At 49.7% G+C, this 20,740-nt stretch overlaps 1 protein-coding gene across 2 annotated transcripts in view; it reads left to right on the top strand.

Moving 5' to 3' along the window:
* The first annotated feature begins 14,870 nt into the window (after positions 1-14,870).
* Positions 14,871-20,740, top strand: part of CE3H16orf96 (chromosome E3 C16orf96 homolog) — a 37,241-nt gene continuing 31,371 nt past the window's right edge. For both annotated transcript variants that reach the window (XM_060648343.3, XM_060648342.3), the window contains exon 1: positions 14,871-15,349. In XM_060648343.3, the coding sequence (XP_060504326.3) occupies positions 14,888-15,349 (462 nt within the window). In that variant the 5' untranslated portion in view covers positions 14,871-14,887. The remainder of the gene's footprint in view (positions 15,350-20,740) is intronic.

Genomic DNA, 20,740 nt, shown 5'->3' with positions numbered 1-20,740 from the left:
TCAGCAGCATAGAGTAAATAAGATGTCTTTAGATAGAAACATTCATAAAACATGGTTATGTACTGATTGGTTAATGCAAATGTGACCGGATGCTGGCAGGAACCCTACCCTGTATTTCTCCTAGGAGTGGTAGTTCACTACTCGCTAATCCAGTGTTTACAGTGACTTCATAGAATATAACTACCACTAATAATGAGACTCCACTGTTTATGATCAGTTGACATTTTAAGGAATCATTATGATTGCCATGTGGAAAATGGTTTATACCAAAAGAAGCTGAGAAACAAGCACATAGGTAATTCTAAAAGTTCTAACCATATTTTAAAAAAAAGTAGAAAGTGGGGTGCCTGGGTGGCTCAGTCAGTTAAGCATCTTACTCTTGGTTTCAGCTCAGGTTGTGACCTCACAGTTTCATGGGTTCGAACCCCATGTCGGCCTGTGCTCTGACAGTGTGGACAGAGCCTGCTTGGGATTCTCTCTCTCCCTCTCTCTCTGTCCCTCCCCTACTCACTGTCTCTGACTCTCTCAAAATAAATAAATCAACTTTTTTTAAAAAAGTAGAAAGAAACAGGTGGTGTTAATTTTACTAATATATTTCATTTAAGCCAATATGCGTGCAAAATATTATTTTTCAGTATTTAGTCAGTATAAAAAATTATCCATGAGATATTTTATGGATTTTTTTCCAACCCTAAGTATTGGAAATCCAGTGTGTTTTTAGACTTGAAACAGATCTCATTTGGGATCAGCTAGATTCCCAGGGCTCAGTAGCCACATGTAGCTTGTAGATGCCATATTGAACAGTGCAGATATGGAACATTTATTCATTTGCTTGTTCAACCGTGCAAAGTTTTGGTCTCTGCCTGGAAATATACAGAATGGAATAAAGCCCAATATCCGTTCTCAAACTGCACATAGTCCAGCTAGGGAGACGAATATAATAGTCTGTGTTGAAGACATCAAAACAAGGTGCTCTGAGAGGTCAGGGAGGGAGCAATCAGATGAGGAAAGCTTCAGAGAGGAGATAGACATTTAAGATAGGACTTGAAGGATGTGTAAGAATTCCCCAGGTAAAAGAAGTTAGAAGGGCACTCCTAGCAGTGAGAGTTGCTTATGCAAAGTCCCAGAGAAATGACATATGGAGGTGCTTCTGGGGAAATGCAAGCAATTCTTTATGGCTGGATTGTAGGGTGTGAAAAGGGAGAGTAGTGGGTGGGAAAAGATGAGGGTCTTATAGACCAGTCTATGGAAAATAGAACTTTATCCACTTCCGTAGTAATGGGGGATGTGAAGCATTGTATCTTGAGTGATATGACCAGACCTGCATTTTCGACAAATCATCTGGCAATGTGCAAGGGGTGGAAATTGTGGGCAGGAAGAGCCATTAGGAAGAGAAGGGGCTGTAGGCAGGATCCAGAGGAAAATCCAGGGACACTAAGAAGACGATCAGAGAGAAAGGAGGGCAAAGGGTGGTCCGGAGTATCCTGTGTGGTACAGGTCAAGTAAAAGATGGCAGGTAAACCTCACTATGCTAGAGGCTCAGGAGAGATGCTCTGACCCTCCAGAGTCCACCCAATAGCAGAGGGGGCCAGTGAGAGCCTAAAATTGAGTAAGATCAAACTGGAGTCAAGTCTTGGACCACACCACTGCATGGCCTTGTTGAAAACACTTAATCTTCTGACCGGGAAGTGGGGATAAACATAATAGTAGCCCCCTAGGACTCTCATAAGGATGGAATGGTTTACTGTAGCTAGGTCCCTTTGCACAGTGCTTGGCACAGGCTGGCACTTGACCCAGATGGTAGCTATTATTATTTGCTCTCCTTAGAGTGCCCTGGGCCCCAGTTCCCCTGCTTACAAAATTGGAACTTCCATCTCCAACTTGCTGTTAAAGGAATCAAAGAATAAAAGAGATTATTGAACTGTATTTTTTTAATGTTACTTTTTATTTTTTAAAATTTATATCCAAATTAGCATACAGTGCAACATTGATTTCAGGAGTAGATTCCTTAGTGCTCCTTACCCATTTAGCCCATCCCCCCTCCCACAGCCCCTCCAGTAACCCTCTGTTTGTTCTCCATATTTATGAGTCTCTTCTGTTTTGTCCCCCTCCCTGTTTTTATATTATTTTTGCTTCCCTTCGGTTCATCTGTTTTGTCTCTTAAAGGCCTCATATGAGTGAAATCCTTGATATTTGTCTTTCTCTGACTAATTTCACTTAGCCTAATACCCTCCAGTTCCATCCACGTAGTTGCAAATGGCAACATTTCATTCTTTTTGATTGCCGAGTAATACTCCATCATAAATATATACCCCATCTTCTTTATCCATTCATCCATCGATGGACATTTGGGCTCTTTCCATACTTTGGTTGTTGATAGTGCTGCCATAAACATGGGGGTGCATGTGTCCCCTCGAAACAGCACACCTGTATCCCATGGATAAATGCCTCGTAGTGCCATTGCTGGGTCATAGGGTTGTTCTGTGTTTAGTGTTTTGTGGAACCTCCATACTGTTTTCCAGAGTGGCTGCACCAGCTTGCATTCCCATGAACTGTATTTGCACTTAAAACTAAAGGCAGGGGCACCTGGCTGGCACAGGGGGTAGAATGTGTGAGTCTTGATCTCGGGATGTGAGTTTGAGCCTAACGTTGGGTGCAGAGTTTACATTTAAAAAAAAAACAAAAACTAAAGGTGGGGTGCCCAGGTGGCTCATTCGGTTAAGCATCGAACTTCAGCTCAGCTCATGATCTCATGGTTCATGAGTTCAAAGCCCCACATTGGGCTCTGTGCCAGCAGCTCAGAGCCTGGAGCCTGTTTCAGATTCTATGTCTCCCTCTGTCTCTGAACCTCCCCAGTTTACACTCTGTCTCTGTCTCTGTCTCTGTCTCTTTCTCTTTCTCTCTCTCTCAAAAATAAATACATACAAAAAAACGCAAAAACTAAAGGCAAATATTCCTCAGAAGATTAAACTGAGCCACTAACAATTCTACTCCTAGGAATATGGCCAAGAAAAAATGAAAATATATGGCCACACACAAACCTGTATACAAACGTCCATAGCATTTGTTCATATGCATAGCACGAATGTTCACATTCACTCGAGCCAAAAAAGTGGGAACAACCCACCAACAAATAAATACACCGTGGCTTATCCATACAGTAGAGTATTAGTCAGCCATAAAAAGGAATGTAGTGTTGGGGTACCCGGATGGCACAGTTGGTTAAGTGTCCAACTCTTGATTTTGGCTCAGGTCACGATATCACAGTTCGTGGGTTTGAGGCCCACTGTCAGTACAGAGCCTGCTTGGGATTCTCTGTCTCCCTCTCCCTCTGCCCCTCTGCTGCTCACACGCGCATGCATGCACACACACACACACACACACACACACACACACACACTCTCTCTCTCTCTCTCTCTCTCTCTCTCTCTCTCTCAAAATGCATGAATAAATTTTTTTAAAAAAGGAATGATGTGCTGACACAGGCTACACCGTGGATGAACCCTGAGAACATCATGCGTAAGTGAAAGAAGCCAGACAATAAGACCACACATATTGTATGATTCCATTTGTATGAAATGTTCAGAACAGGCTGGTCAGTAGAGATGGGAAGATCAGTGGTTGCCTAGGGCTGGGGGAGTGCAGGGAAAACGGCGGGGGGTGATGGCTAATGGGTGCGGATTTTCTTTTTGGGGTGATGAAAATGTTCTAAGATTGACTGTCATGATGCTTGTTGCATAACGTAGCGAACGTACTAAAGCCACTGGATTGTGCCTTTAAATGGATGAATGTGGATTATATCTTAAAGCAGTTACCAAAACAAACAAACAAACAACCAGGGAGAGACTCTACCCAAAGCAACTCAGGAAGAATCAGACACATCATAAGACACACCTCTGTGGAGAGTGATGTTATCCGTGTTATTTGCTCTCGAATCCTCATGGGGCGCATCTGAGACCAGAAGCCCACTGTCCCAGGAAGCGTCAGGAGCTGTCACTTGTGGCCTTGCAGCCTAACTGCTGATCTCACCTTTTCCCAGGAGTGTTTGCTTTCTGCTGACACCTGCCTTTCTCACAGATGCACACACGAGGCTGCTTGTACATCACCTGCTGCCCCCTCCTCCAGCCCCTGAGCCTCACACCTGTTCTCACACCTGTACTGCAAAGCCAGCAGCACTTTATTTTTAGTCCAGATTATACCCTAACTGGGTCAGCCACAGCGCATAGCTTCAGTGGTCCTTCTGCTGGCCCTTGCCTCCAGATGGACACCTGTCGGCTTTCAACTGGACTGTCCTCCCCCCCCCCCCCCCCCCCAGCCCTCCGCGGCTTCCCACGTTTTACAGAATCAGCCCAAAGGTGGGGAAAGTGGGAGCTCCTCCATCCTCTCTACAACCACTGCCATCTGCTGGCCAAATGGTGGTGCCGGGGACATGGTGTCTCCTCTGCTTGCCTTTCCTTCCTGGACTTGGAGCCTGCGTTACAGAGTCCTGGAGGTAATGTTCATCCCTCATAGTTCTCTTAGACCAGAGTTTAAGCCAGACCTCATTCTCACATCGAGACCCAGAAAAGTGCCCGTGTCTTACGTGTTGAGGCTGATGCGTTTTCGTGAACCTCACTCTCAGTGCAGCAGACACCAGGTGAAGACACAGAGAGTGACCATCCCCAGCAAGCTCCTCTGTGCCCCCTCCCACCACTCGCTGTCCGCCCACAAGGAAGTCACCAGCCCGACTCCTAAGAGTAGATTCGTTTGCATGCATTTGTATCTTCTTTGCAAGTTGGAGCCGGTTGGAGCATGCAGTGTGCAGTTTTCGTCATGCAGCAAACACTCCAGGCGACCAAGGGCATTTTCAGTGCAGTTCTCTCCAATGGAGCAAACCCCAGGCATCACCAAGGGTGCCTCCCTGCCCTCCTGCCACAACCCTCTGCCTCCTCCTTCACCCTCTCTCCCATCATTGGCTCAAAAGCCTCAAACAAAATCATGTGATCGTTTTGGGAGACTCAACCAACAATCACTGAGCACTGAGTACTTGGCGCCAAGTACTGTGCTAAGCACTCTGCACGCACACCTCTCTTGACCCCACAAAGAGTCTGCACACACTTACCTAAACCTAAGTAGAGAGTTGCAACGCCGGTGGCTGGCAGACGTGACTCTGGACCGGTGGTCTCCTCACCACCCAAGCTGCTCTCCAGAGACAGCATGAGCCAGGAAACTGTCACATTTGTAAAAACCTGCCTTTATACCCAGCACAGGACGGGAAGGGAGCCTGCTACCCCCGTGGAACCCACCTTGTGAGGTCAGTGATTTGTCTGAATGGTGGCGGCTTCTCAGACCTTTGATACAGAAAAGCGCTCTCATCGCAAGTGCACGGCACGGTGCATTTTCAGAAACGGAACACGTCGGCGTGCGTGTTTCCCAGCAGCCCGCCTCACCCTCCCTGGGTGTGAGGTCACCCCAGGGTCACCACGCTGCTGACTTCTAACAGAAAAGACCGTTCCACCACGCTCCCTTTTTGTGCTTTTTATAGAAAAGGATTCATACAGTATGAGCACCTTTCTATAAGGCTTCTTGTGCTCAATTTTCTATCAGTGAGTCATCCCTGCCGGTGCACAAGGCTGCCAGTGTTCATTGTCATTGCCATATATGATGGTCCATTGTGTGAATATAGCATGGTTCATCTGTTGTGCTGTTCCTGGGTATCTGGGTAATTCCTGGATGGGAATTCTTAGGGATTGTGAGATTGCTGTCACAGACATTGTAGTGCATGCTATGAGTCTCTTACTTTTGGCTGCCCACTGTGGGGTAGAACGGCTGGGTCATAGGGTCTACCCGTGTCCAGCCCTGCATACCCTGTCACAGACTTTCCCAAAGTCCTTCTCCCAATCTACACTCCACCAGAGGGTGGGAGTTCTGCTCATCATAGGCTCACCAACACCTGGCATTTCCAGACCCTCCACCCAACCCTCCAACGTAAATGCTAAATGATTCTAAATTTTTTTTTAACGTTTATTTTTGAGAGAAAGAAAGAGAGACAGAGCATGAGCAGGGGAAGGGCAGAGAAAGAGGGAGACAGAGTCCACAGTGGGTTCCAGGCTCTGAGATGTCAGCACAAAGCCCAATGCGGGGCTCAAACCCACGAACTGCAAGATCATGACCTGAGCCGAAGTCGGACGTCTGATCGACTGAGCCACCCAGGCGCCCCTAAATGCTAAATGATTCTAAATGGAAGCATGAATGATTTCAGTGTTAGCTTCTGTTTTGTAATATTTCTGTCGTTGACACAGCCTGTGAGAGTGGACCGCTCCTTTGGAGCTGTCATCCACTTAGCAAACATTTACTGAGCCCCTCCTGGGTGCGGGGCTCTGTGTTCTGGTGCTAGAGAGACAGACAAAAGGAAGAAAGGTCTCTGTCCTGAAGGAACGCCAGGGACATCCTGTCTTCAGCTCAGATGTCCCTCCCGAGGCCTCCCTGAGCACCTGCCCGCGTCACCTCATGGCCCGTTTGTTGACATGTTTGCTGCTCTTGTGAGGGCAAGAATCTTGTCTGCTGGGGGTTCTCTGTCCTGGAGGGTAGTTTCTGGCCCGTAGTCAACATTCAGTAAATATTTGTTGGGTGAATGAATGATTGAATACCTAAGTGATAAGTGGAGTGAGACCTGAGATCTTAGATTCAGATCCTGGCTCTGCCCCTCATTAGCTGTGTGAGGCTGTCAGTAAATTATTTAAGTTTCTGGTCCTCATTCCTCATCTATAAAACAAGGGTGGTTGAACTGGCAAAAGAAAGAACAAATGAGCTTGAAGCTAAATTGGTAGAAATTATATAATCTGAAAAACAGAGAAAATAGAATAAGGAAACATGAACAGAGCCTCAGAGAAATGTGGGACGCCATGAAGTGCACCAACACGTGTGTAATGGGAGTACCAAAGGAAAGAAGAGAGAGAGAAAGGAGCAGAAAAAATAGTAAAAAAAAAAAGGTTAAACATTTATTCATTTTTGAGAGACAGAGTGCAAGTAGGAGAGGGGCAGAGAGAGAGGGAGACACAGAATCCGAAGCGGGCTCCAGGCTCCAGGCTGTCAGCACAGAGCCCGACACCGGGCTCAAACCCACGCATCATGCGATCATGACCTAGCCAAAGTCGGACGCTTAACCGACTGAGCCACCCAGGTGCCCCAGCAGAAGAAATATTTAAAGAAATAATGCCTGAAAACCCCACAATGTAATAGAAGAAAACAAAAAGAAGAAAGAACGAACCCACATTAATCTACACATCCAAGCATCTCAGCAAACTCCCAAGTAGGAGCACTGTAAAGAGAGCCATGCCCGGATACATCATAGTTAAAAGACGAGACAAGGGAAACAAATTTTGAAAAGAGCAAGAGAAAAATGACTCATCGCCTACGAGGGAACCCAAATAAGATCAGTAGCTAACTTATCCTCGGAAACAACAGAGGCTGCAAGGCAGAGGGATGATATATCCAAAGTGCTAATAATAATAATAATAATAATAATAATAATAATAATAAAAACAAGGGTGATCCTTGTCTTGTAGTATTATTGTTTCAGGTAAAGGAACTGAAAATTCAGTGTCTGATCACAGCGGTTCCCTGAACACATTATTAACGATCATACAATGTCGTTTCTGATTGCCTCTTTTGTGTTATTTAATCCACCCTGTGTGAGCAACAGGAGGAGTTCCCTGTGGTTGCGGCGGAAGGTAGAAATCAGCCCTTCTATACCCATCTGGAGGTTCAGCCAAAGGAAGCAAATGCCTCCTTTGTGGTCCTTCCTCAGAAAAAGGCTTTCTGCAAATGACTCTGTTTTATTCATTCAGTCAGCAAGTATTTATGAAGTATCAACTGTGTACTTGCTAGAAGCCATCTCCCGTTAGAACTCACATCTGCCTCCAGGAGCTCAGAGTGGTGAGGGAGAATGGCACTAACCAGATAGCCACACAAATGACCATGGCCAACATGTGAAAGACATGGGAAGTACTAAGATCCCAGAGTATGGAACGTGTATTCCAATCAAGGAGGTAGGGAAGGCTTCCCTTGGAAAGTAATGGCTGAGCTGAAGTCTGAATGATGAGTAGGACTTTCGTTTCTCTCATAAATAGGGGCAAGAAAAATGTTTCAGCCACATGCCAAGGACAGGGGAGGGGCTAAGGAGCCTCCAGGTGTTCGGGTCCTGCTCATGGGTCAATTGGAGGTCACATCTTTTTGATCACGTTCCTCAACAAGGACTAAAAGAAAGTTAATTGGGGGCGCCTGGGTGGCGCAGTCGGTTAAGCGTCTGACTTCAGCCAGGTCACGATCTCGCGGTCCGTGAGTTCGAGCCCCGCGTCAGGCTCTGGGCTGGTAGCCTGGAGCCTGTTTCCGATTCTGTGTCTCCCTCTCTCTCTGCCCCTCCCCCGTTCATGCTCTGTCTCTCTCTATCCCAAAAATAAATAAAAAACGTTGAAAAAAAAAATTTAAAAAAAAAAAAAAAAAGAAAAGAAAGTTACTTGGAAAATTGTATGTCTGATAAGGGGTTAATATCTAGAATATATAAAGAACTCCTACAACTCAACAACAAAATTTTAAATGGGCGAAGGACTGGAATAAACATTTCTCCCGAGATATACGAATGGCCAGTTAGCACATGAAACGATGCTCAGCATCACCAGTGACCAGGGAAACACAAATGAAAACCACGAGTTCTCGCCTCACACCCACTGGGGCAGCTGTTATCAGAAGATAGCAAGTTCTGGTGAGCACGTGGAGAAACTGGAGCCTGGTAGGAATGGTGCAGCCACCACAGAAACCAGCGTGTCAGGTCCCCAGACACGCTGAATTCTACATACGGTAGAATTGCTGTATGACTCAGCAATTCCACCTGTGGGTTCGAGAACTTACAGCAGGGACTGGAACAGGCGTTTAGACCGTCATGTTCACCGGCTGCATTATTCACAGGAGCCAAAATATGAACACAACCCAAATGTCCATCGCCCATCAGCGGATGAAGGGATAAGCAAAATGTGTATATATGTGCAATGGAATGTTATTCAGCCTCAAAAAGGAGGGAAACTGACACAGGTTACACCATGGATGAACCTTGAGGACACTATGTTAAGTGCGATAAGCCAGGCACAGAAGGACAAATAGTGCACGATTCCACTTATATGAGGTCCCAAGAGTAGTCAAAAACCATAGAGATGGAAAGCAGAGCAGTGGTTGCCTGGGGGTGGGGGGGGAGGAGGTAGGGGGGGTTAGAGTAGAAGGAGCTGCTGGAATTAAGGCCAAAGAGGGGAGAGGTGGGTCCGGCCATGCAGCCTACAGACCACGCCATGTGGTTTGGTCTTTGTCCTAGGCAAAGGATTTCAGGGCTGCTGGTGGACAAGGAAGGGTGAGTGACATTGGTCGTTATTTAGGAAGAAAACAGGGCTCAGTGAAGGATGTGATGTGAGTGACTGGGAGAGGAAGACCCCCCACCCCCACCCCGAGATCCTTGGTCATTTCCCAAGAGGTTCTGGAAACCTCTGGTCTGAGGCCTCATTAAGGAGCAATGCTCTGTCCAGGTCCCTGTGCAAATGTAAACCTACATTTTATGCCCCCCCCCCAAGAAGAAATGTGGGCACCCACAGCCTGCACTCCCACCTGGAAACACCCTCCTGGCTGGGTGGGCATCGTTCAGGCTCGGATTGGCTGTGTCCTCCCTAGATGCACATCCCCCTGACCTTCACTGAGTTCCATTTGTGGTTTCTCACCATTTGCCAGCCTCACAAGTGAGCGCTTTGGATCAGTCGGGGCAACAGAACCTGAGTCTGGTTTCCTGAACAGAAAAGGGCTCAAATGGAAGGTCTGACTGCTCACAGAATTATGTTCCTGGCTGGGGAACAGAGCTCACGTGGGAACCAGGAAGCTGGGGCTGGTCATGAAGCCAACCCAGGACAGCCTGCCTGGAATCACAGAGTGCACCCAGCCACTGGCCCCTCAACCCCACTGGGGCCGTCCTGAAAGCTCCCTTCCCTTTCCATCTGCTCTTTACCCTAGTGAGATTAGAGCCATTAACTTTAGACACAAGAAAGCTGAGGCCCAGGGAGGTAAGAGACCTTCGTTAGATCAGGTGTCTTGCCTAATGTGGCAAGTGGCTGAGTCTCCCGACCCCACACGCCACCCCCACGGCCCCCCAGCTTCCAACAGACCAGTCCACAGGTGATTTGCACTTGAAAATATTGGTCCTGAATTTCAGAACCAGGAGCAGCAGTTGCTTTGTTGATTTTTCACACCTAACCACAAATGAGACAGAGGCGAGTGGGGTGGCAGAGATCTGACTGGACAGACAGTCTCTGAGCAGGGGGCAGGTTGCCTGCACCTGTCATGAGATAACCCCCCAACCCCTAACCCTCACCCCAAGTTAGGAGAATGTCCAGATACCAGGCAGCCAGAAATGGCACGCGTTGACTAACCACAAACTCTGAGCCTTCACCAGCAGTACTCGCCCTGGCGTCCAGTTCTTCCTGGAGCTTGGGAGGAAAAGGCACCTGGTTATCCTTCTTAGCCATCTATGCAGCATGAAAAATGGCTGGTCTGGGAAAAATGTATCAACGGCATTTTACAAAACAGATTTAATCATTGATGTCAACTTATTTGGGAGGGAAAAAACGCTAATGGTCATTTCCAACCATGTTAATTGGTTTCTGGCTCTGACCAGCCGCTCAGAGAATGTCCAGTGACAAGTTTGTCCTGAAATTGTCTGAGCGATGGTTCTGCCGTCAGAACTCAGCGTTGCCAAATGACTGGTGATGACCGGTGACCCAAGGGCAGGGTCACTTCCTGGGGACAGCAAATCCTCCAGGAAGCAGGGAACACCCTGTGGAGCAGCATTTTGACCTCTTCCATTCAGGCAGTCTGGTCTTTAGGTCTTTTGATTTTGTAACAAGTGTTCTGTTTCCAGACCTAAAATGACATGATTTTTAAAGTTTTTGGATCTTCTCTAACACATTGGCTTTTTTCTTTTCCTGCATTTGATCACAACTGTTTTGATTCAGTGGCATCAAATCACCTGCAACATACATAGCTTTCTCAAATCTTGCCATTCTGTGATGTGAAGTGAGTGGATGCATGTGTGTCCATAGATGCAGACTGGGAGTAAACATTCATACGTTGCATCCAGGATACACTGGGGCAGATATACAGGGTTGTTGCTGCAGTGTGGGCGGGGCCACAGAAGGGGGTCTTTGCCAGGGGAGATCTTGGGGGGGGGGGGCCGTCTTAGAGGCTGGCTACCCCACCAGCCCGCTTAAATTAGTGCCCCTCCCACACTCTCATTTTGTCCCGTCTTATTATGTTTCTAACTCCTATCCCTCCCTGACCTTAGTCTATTTCTTTCCTGTAAAATAAATGTCTCCCCCGCTAGCCAGCAAGCTCTGTGAGATCAGAGACCGCCCCCCAGACCTGCTCACTGTGGTCTCCTCCATAATTAAGCGCAGCATTTGGTGGGGCGCCCAATAAATACTGGTTGAAGAAAAGAATGAAGAGTCATTGCCAGGCCCAGTGCTTGGTGCTGGGAAATACATCCGTGTCTCTGCAGTCGGCTTGCAGCCTTATCCTGAAGGCCTGAGACCAGACTGGGTTCTTTGAGATGAGTTTCCACCTCTCTGAACTGTTGCAACCCGGGCTCATTTACTAGCCTCACGTTCTTAGACCCCAGAGGAACATACCCCTCAGGCCCCAGAGCTGCCAAAGCCAAGCACGGGGTCATGCCCTCGCTTCAAAGCGAGCCAGGGAACCTGTGAGCCGTGGTCGCCTCCAACCAGGATTCCTAAAGTGGAGGCTTCACCAGCCAGTACGCGGGTGGTTCCGGATGCCGGGCATCCCCTGCAAATGACAAAGCACCCTCACACCCACTTGCCCACCCTGGCCCCCCAGTGACTGAGAATTGCTTCCAATTCTGTCACTCACATTTCTTTGTAAGGCCCATGGGGAACCCCTGGTCTGGCCCCGTGCTGACCTGTCCCGTCTTGTTTCTGTGCTAACCTGCCTGTTTCCTCTTATTTTCCCTTGCCTGTTGAGGAAAGCCTTGCCCGTGGTTCTGTAATAATACAGCTCCTCAGCCCCTTGCCTGCGGTTCCCAAAGCCACGAAACTCTGCCCCCTGAAAGGTTTTCCGTTAAGTTAGCAGAATGAGCCCCTCCAGCCAAGAAGCCACTGTGTTGAGCAAAGTTGGTCTTGTTGACTTGTTGCCACAAGAGAGAACCCACACAGTCCGTGTCCTGATTACCTCCCATTCACCCCTTTGGTGGGGCAGGGGGAGACATGTGCCCTCAATAGTACAACCCCCAGGGCTGGCCAGAACAGCAGTTATCAGCCACATACGCTCACTGGTGGGGGAAAAAGAACACCGCCCGCCACATGGGGCCACTCGGGGTTGCAGTCAGGAACACAGTGAACCAGCACGGAGCTCTGGGCTGCTCTTTCTAATGAGGGGGTGGGGTGCCTGCAGGAGGATGTGATTGGCTTGCAGGCTGGCAGGGAACTGAAGCCCTGCATGCTGAGAACAGGGAGGAGCGTGGCCGGTGTGGCCACTGGGGGACTGGCTGGGGGGAGCCTTGCCCGACAATGGGGGCGCACATCTGAACGAGGGAGGGGGGCTGTGTGTCTGGAAGGCTTCAGGGCGGCACTTGAATTTTTGGGTCTTGTAGCACAAGGGGGAACCCACAGGACTCTCTGGGAGGGTTAAGTTGAAGGGTTTACAGGACTTGGGTCCATGTTAGGTGATGGGGGAATGTCTTGGATCGGGTGCTGCAGTGCAGAGCCCCCACGTGGGGCTCCATTTCGTGAGCAGCGAGATCACGACCTGAGCCAAAATCAAGAGTTAGACTCTCAACCGACTGGGCCTCACAGGCGCCCCAGGGACCATGGCGCCAGGCCAGGTCCCGATGTCAGGGGCCGCTTTTCTCTTCCTCCATCTCTACCCCCATGTAGCCAAAAGCACACACAGTCAGTCCTCAGAAACCTGGCCCACAGAGTCCCGAGCTTCGCTGTCCCAAGTGTTGCTGGTCAGGAGGTTGTTCAGAGAAAGCCATCGCAGCTGGGCTGTGGTTACCACCCTCCCGCTGTCCTGCACAGTGAATCGTCCTGTCCCCTCATAGGACAGCCGCTGCACCGAATACGTCACCGGTGCCCAGAATACGTCAGCCACCCGCCACACAGTTCATTATCAGAAGCAAACCTGTGTCCTGGTTTGCTCTGGTACCAGGTCCTGAACTGGAGCCTTGATTGCCAACCCCAGGCTGTGAATACGTGCCCCAGACTCCAGCTGGTCTTTCCCTAGAGAGCCAGGGGGCTTTTTTTTCTTTTTCTTTTTCTTTTTTTAGAGAGGGAGAGAGAGAGAGAGGATGAGAGCAGGGGTTGGGGGGAGGAGAGCTACAGAAGGAGAAAGAGAGTCAAGCAGGCTCCACACTGGGTGTGGAGGTTTGATCTCATGGCCCCAAGACCATGACCTGAGCCGAAATCAAGAGTCAGACGCTTAACCAACTGAGCCACTCAGGCATCCCAGTGGCTTTTTCTTTTCTTTTTCTTTTTTTAAGAGAGAGAGGGAGGGGCAGAGAGAGAGGAAGTCAGAGGATCTGAAGCAGGGTTGGTGCTGACAGCAGAGAACCGACACGGGGCTCGAACTCATGAATTGTGATCATGACCTGAGTGGAAGTTGGATGCTCACCTGACTGAGCCATGATCATTGACTGGCAAGAGTGAAATATCAGGTCAGTTCTGAGGGAGAGGAATTCTTTTGAGTCATAGTGGCTGGCACTTCACGTGTGTTATTACTGCACGTGTGTGCACACACACACACACACACACACACTGCCCCTCCCCTCGGCAACCTCACATGGAAGGTTTTGTTTCCAATTAGGCGGCGGGAAGCGGAGACTCAGAGAGGTTAAGTCATTTGCACAAGGTCCCACAGCTGTTGAGAAAGAGACATGCACACATCTCCATGAACCCAGAGTGGACAGGTGCTCCACCCTTTGTGGGGAAGCTGGGGGAGACCGCCCCTCAGCCAACTATACCCCTGAGCAGGGCTCATGCCGTGCACTGTGCAGAAGCAGCGTGTGTTGTGTGCCAGGGACGTGCCAGGAGTGGGGCTCCTGGGGTTAAGCCAAGGACCTTCCCTGCAGACTTCCCCAGGAGACCAGGATGAGCATTCTTGTCCAAGAATTGACACAAGCAGAGCCTGACCACATAGGAGCCCAAGTGGCAGCTGGCTCACAGCCGTGTCCTCGGGGCATGGGGGCTTCTGGAGCCCTGGCTCTAGCGGGGAGCAGAGCAAGGTTTGGCAAGGGTGTCCTCACCCTGGTGGGGATGTCCTCACCGGGGTGGGCAGGGCCATGCGGAGTTCAGACCTGTGGAAAGCCAGCTGCCTCTTGCCCTTCCCACCCCCATCCCCACCAGAAGCCTGAACATCTGTGGGGCCTTTGGCTCATGTCTGGAGACCAGCTTAGCTCTTCAGACTCCTTTCTACGTCCTCTTTTCTCCTAACTCCAAGAACTGTTTTCCTGTCCTAATTCTAAAGGCTTCCGAAGAGCAAGCTTCCTCCCCATCACCTTCACTGCATGCTTCTTAGAAGGGGTCATGGGTCTTACATAACTGAAGGGCTTGACATGAAAGGCTGACCGTCCTTCTGTTCACTCATCAACTTTTCATTGAACGCCCACCGTGCCCCGCTCCAGGCCCCCGGAAGCACGCCGACCTGCCCACGTTCTTTGGTGTCCTAGCAACCAGAAGCTCTCACCTGAGCTCCGGCCAGCACAGAGGCCATTTTCTCTCTGACCGCCATGACCTGCAGCCTCCCTGGGCCTCTGAGGACCTGTCTGCACAGCTCGTGTGTCCCCTGAAAGCCACCACTTGTCCCCATGGACACCCAGAAGCCCAGCCCAGCCTCCCCTCCTTGCAGAATGAGCTTCTCGCTCACATTCTCTGAGCTGGTCAACATCGCCATCCCGCAGTGCGGGGTGGTGAACTTCAAGGCCCTGCACCTCCTGCTCCAGGGCATCCTGGAGCACATCCACCTGGCTGAGCTCAAGAAGGTCCTCTCGGGAGACGAGGACTTTCTCCAAACCCCGCTGGCCGCGTTCATGCCCCGGGAAGCAGACGCCCAGCCCATCCTGCACCCCATGAAGAGGCTCAGCAATGTCTTTGACCACGTGGTGAGCCGCATCGACAAGATGGAGAGCCAGCTGGCCATGCTGCAGGACCTGCCATCCACTTCCCAGCTGCTGGAGGGCAGCCGGGGCAAGGGCAAGCCTGCCCAGGATCTGTGGCACCTGATAAAGCTCCGGAAGATGGTGGAAAGCAATGAAGAAGCCATCGCAAAGGTAAACCACCTGGCCTCCGGAAGCTTCCTGCCCTTCCTGCTCTCCACCCAGGCGCCTTCTCCCTCTCCCTTTGTGCCCCTTGTGATGGGCTCTCCCCCACCAAACAGGGGGGGATGGGGCTTTGGAGTCAGGCAGAACCAAAGCTCCAAGCTTGCACCCTTTGTCAAGCGTTGAGGAGAGAAGCCAGACACAGAAGGCCACCTGTGGTCTGAAACAGGCAGATCCATAGAGAAAGGAAGCCAACAGGTGGTTGGCAGGGGCTGGGGGAAGGGGGAAAGGGGAAAGATAGCCCAGTGGCTATGGGGTCTCCTTTTCGGGTGATGAAGAGAGTTCAGAAACACAGACCAGATTCTGCCATTCCCTCATCTCCTCACTGTCCCCTTTGCCCTTGAGGCTCTGTTTGGCTCCCTGCCCAGGGAGATGACCAGTAGAAGGAGCACTCCCCTGCTCCGGGTGAGCTAGAGGCTTACGTCTGTTAACCCCTTTCATTTTCATAGCACCCACAGGAGACAGGCGCGATGATCACCCCCAGCTTAGGTGAGGCATTGAGGCACTGAGAAGTTTAACCCACTTGGGGCCACACAGTGTTAGCAAATGTCCTCATTTGCCGGCGCAAACCTGAGCTGGGAGGGGTAGGTGAGGGGCATAAGAATGTGGGGGTGCTCAGCATGGTGCTGCTTACCCACTGGACCAGGGGGTGGGGGATGATCATTGTTTCCTCCTCCCAGGATTGCCTCAAGATTGGTACGAGACAAGGTAATGCGTCGGAAGTGCTTAGACAGAACTCGAGGTATTCTGGGCGCCCAGGCAGCAGTCACTAGGAGCGTTATCCAGAGACTTGAACTGAGCAGGGAAACTGGGGTCACCGTGACCTCAGCGAAGTCAGGCACCGGGAGACCTGAGGGACAGGGAGAGGGTGAAGTCTGGCCAAGGTGGGCTGAGAGGCAAGGCAATGCGGACCAATGTTAAATCTCATGCTAAGTAAAGCAGCCAGATGCAAAGACCACATAGTGCATGATTCTGTGTCTCTTTTCTTTCATCTTTTCTTTTCTTCTCTTTTCTTTTCTTTCCTTTTCTTTTCTCTTTTTTTTTTCTTTCTTTCTTTCTTTCTTTCTTCCTTTCCTTTCCTTTCCTTTCCTTTCCTTTCCTTTCCTTTCCTTTCCTTTCTTATCCAGGTTAGTTAACATATAGTGTAGTGTTGGTTTCAGGAGTAGAATTTAGTGATTCATCACTTACATATGACACCCAGTGCTCATTCCAACAAGTGGCCTCCTTAATGCCCATCACCCATTTAGCCCCTGCCCCTCCCCACCTCCCCTCCAGCAACCCTCAGTTTGTTCTCTGTATTTAAGAGTCTCTTACGGTTTGCCTCCCTGTTACTTTTCCCTTCTCTTCTCCTACGTTCATCTGTTTTGTTTCTCTAAAAAAATTTTTTTTAATGTTTGTTTATTTTTGAGAGAGAGAGAGACAGACAGACAGACAGAATGTGAGGGGGCGGGGCAGAGAGAGAGGTAGACACAGAATCTGAAGCAGGCTCCAGGCTCTGATCTCTCAGCACAGAGCCTGCTGGTGCAGGGCTCAAACTTGGGAATGGCGAGATCATGACCTGAGCTGAAGTTAGATACTTAACTGACTGAGCCACCCAGGTGCCCCCATCTGTTTTGTTTCTTAAATTCCACCTATGAGTGAAACCATGAAACATCCAGAAAAGGCAAGTCCGTTGAGACAGAAAGTAGATTAGTGGTTGCCAGGGGCTGGGAGGTGGTGACTATGGGATGCGACTGCTGATGGGTATTGGGTTTCTCTTCGGGGTGATGAAAATGTTCTAGAAGTAGGTCATGGAGACAGTTGCCAACCTTGTGAATGTACCAAATGCCCCACTGAATTAATTTTGTTTCGGTATCCTGTGCATTTTACCACACACACACACACACACACACACACACATACACACACACACACACACACACACACACACACACACAGCAGAGGTTGGCAGAATCACTTAAAAGAAAAAAGGCGTGATCTAACTATTCCCTGTCTACAGGAGACACATTTTAGATTCCAAGACAAATAGGTTGAAAATAAAAGTTTGGAAAAAGGTACTCCATGCAAGCAGTTATCAGAAGAGCTAGAGTGGTCACACTGCTCCTATCAGACAAGACAGACTTTAAGACGAGAATTGTTGCCAGAGACAAAGAAGGCTGAATGGGTGCCCCAGTGTAGATTACAGAGGCCTCGGAGGCTGGAGAGGTGGACACAGTGTCCAAGCAGCCTGTCCCTGGCTTGCCCTAGTGGGTGGCGGTTTCTAGAATGCACAGTACCCAGAGTGACCCAGCCAGCACATGAAGGGCGCTGCTGGACGGGCTCCAACATGGCTTCAGAGGACTATTTGTGCATCTAGGATTAGAGAACGTCCCCCTGGCCTGGCCTTGGCTGAGGTTGCTTGGGGTTACCGCAGCGAAGGTCCCCACCCTACTCCCTCAAGGGGGTTGCTATGGTAACTGGTTCTGGGATGGTGCAAGCTGCTTACCTAAGTACCTGCACCACCAGCCAGTCAGGCCCGCAGACCAAACACCATGTGGATGTCCAGGTCACGTCCCCTGCCCCTGCCTCCCCCCCCCCCCTTTCTCTGGGGCTGGCCGGATTGGTGTCCTCTGCTGTCCTCTACGAGCGCCTATCAAGGTGCAAAGGCCCAAAGTGTGGAAAGAGAAGCCTGCTGGACCTGGCACCCACCCCGGACAGAGTGAATGATGCCCAGAAAACTAGGGTCGGCACCAAGGAGGCTTCTTGAGAGAAGGTTTGAGGGGCTCTGCAGGCATGGTTAGCGCACGCCAGATTTGGGGCTCGGGCACTGCAGGCTGAGATTGCAGCGGCCGTCACCCTCACAGATAATTCTTCCTCGTGAGGGTCAGCCTGTGCGCTGTGGGATGTTAAGCAGCGTCCTTGGCTTCCACCCTCCAGGTGCCAGAAGTGCCCCCTCGTGGTGACAACCAAAACTGCCTGCAGACTCTGCCAAATGCCCGCTGGGAGCCAACTCACTCCCCGCCCCGCTCCTCCCGCCCCGCACCTTGAGGACTGCCGAGTTAGGAAAACTGTGCTCCCCTTGCTCGCCCTGCGTATTGTCCCCGCAGCCCCCCCAGGAGGCTCTTACCCGGGGCCTCCTGCGCCTGCTGGAGCGCCAGCCCCACCTGCGGAGCTTTCCCAGAATTGCAGGCTCCAAGGCCCTGCCCGCATCTCCCCGGCCGCCGGCCCTGAACGTGAGTTTTAGAAAGTGAACGCGGGAATGAGCCAATGAGCCCGGCCAGATTCTAAAAAGCTGAGTCTGGAGGTCCTTGACTGTGTCCTTGAGACCTCGGTTATCACAGTTGTGATGATAACCCCTGGCCATTAGCCTCACAGGAGAGAAGGAGAGACCGCATCAGCTGTTTATTTAGACTATTCTGGGGGCGCATGGCTGCCTCCAGTCAGTAAGTAGCGCAGGCCACTCTGGATCTCTTGGGTCATGACTTCAAGCCCCATGTTGCAGGTGGAGCCTGCTGAAAAACAACAACAACAACAACAACAACAACAACAACAACAACAACAAAATACCGTTCTGGCTGACCCTGTTTCCATAAATAAAGTCGAGGTCCCTGTGGGGATTGCTACAACCTGTTGTTGCTTTTTCTGATTTCAAAACTCCCTTCCCATTTGACTCGCTGAAAAACTCCTGATGCAGATCCCACAAATTGAAATGATTTTAAATTTATTTATTTATTTATTTATTTATTTAAAAAAAAAAATTTTAACGTTTATTTATTTTTGAGACAGAGAGAGACAGAGCATGAACGGGGGAGGGGTAGAGAGAGAGGGAGACACAGAATCGGAAGCAGGCTCCGGGCTCTGAGCCATCAGCCCAGAGCCCGAAGCGGGGCTCGAACTCACGGACCGTGAGATCGTGACCTGAGCTGAAGTCAGACGCTTAACCGACTGAGCCACTCAGGCGCCCCTAAATTTATTTATTTTTAAAAATAAAGTTGATTTATTTATTTTGAGAGAGGTAGAGACAGCGCCCGTGGGGGAGAGGCAGAGAGAGAAAGAATCCCAAGCAGGCTCTGCACAGCCAGTGCAGAGCCTGATGCAGGGCTCAAACTCACAACACTGTGACTTCATGATCTGAGCCAAAACCAAGAGTCAGATGCTTAGCCCATTGAGCCAGCCAGGTGCCCCTAAAATGATTTTAAATTTAAGTTAATGTTTGAAAATTTCATAACAAAGCTGAAAGGTGTGAAAACACTCTGGGGTTTTAGAGAATAGGGTCAAGGTTACTGCAATAACAGTAATGAACTTTCTATGTGGCCAGCACCTCTTCAGGGTGCTGGCAAGTACCTTTGTATTGCTGTTCCCTGGGAAGGAAAGGCAGGGAAGGAAAGGCAGGGAAGGCAGGTGTTAGCCTGCCTTCCCATTTCCCAAAGCTCTGGGGTTTGCCACCTTTTCTGGGTTTGCCCTGGACTACGCGTGTGTGTGTGTGTGTGTGTGTGTGTGTGTGTGTGTGTGTGTGTGATGGGGGTTGGGGGGGGATGACTCCTGCTCAGGTAACTTATAACTTAGGCCCCTGGTTGCCTCCAGGGAGATGGGGGAGAGGGAAGCATTCCTGCACTGGTGTAAGATCTAGACTTCAGAGATTTCCCTGAAAAATGTTTTCCATCTACAGCAGATAAAGACTTGTGAAACCCTTCCTATTATACCATTACCACTCCTGACAAAATTAACAACTCCCAAATACCATCCAATAGACTGTATTGAAATTACCCCCAGTTTTTTCTAAAACAAAAATGCTATTTTTTGCATTTTTATTGAGATATACATATGTTCATGTGCATACCAAAATATTCATCCATTTAGAGTGTATGGTTCATGGAGTGCCTGGCTGGCTCAGTTGGTAGAGCATGTGACTCTTGATCTCGGGGTTGCAAGTTTGAGCCCCAAGTTAGGATCACTTAAAAATAAAAATCTTTAAAAAGTAAAGTGTACAGGGGCGCCTGGGTGGCTTGGTCGGTTAAGCGTCCGACTTCGGCTCAGGTCATGATCTCGCGGTCCGTGAGTTCGAGCCCCGCGTCGGGCTCTGTGCTGACAGCTCAGAGCCTGGAGCCTGTTTCAGATTCTGTGTCTCCCTCTCTCTCTGCCCCTCCCCTGTTCATGCTCTGTCTCTCTCTGTCTCAAAAATAAATAAACGTTAAAAAAAATTAAAAAAAAAAAGTAAAGTGTACAGTTCAGGGATTTTAGTATGCTCAACACTGTGAGTGTTCTGCAACAATTACAATCAATTTTAGGACATTTCCTACAACCTCCCCCCAAAACCCCCTTAACCATTAGCTATCATTCTTCTTCCTGCTCCTTTTTGAGCCC

The sequence above is a fragment of the Panthera onca genome, chromosome E3 (genome assembly GCF_046562875.1).
Source record: "Panthera onca isolate mPanOnc1 chromosome E3, mPanOnc1 haplotype 2, whole genome shotgun sequence".
Classification (NCBI taxonomy): domain Eukaryota; kingdom Metazoa; phylum Chordata; class Mammalia; order Carnivora; family Felidae; genus Panthera; species Panthera onca.
Note: the sequence above shows the minus strand (reverse complement) of the source record. Positions and strands in the feature narration are given on the sequence as shown.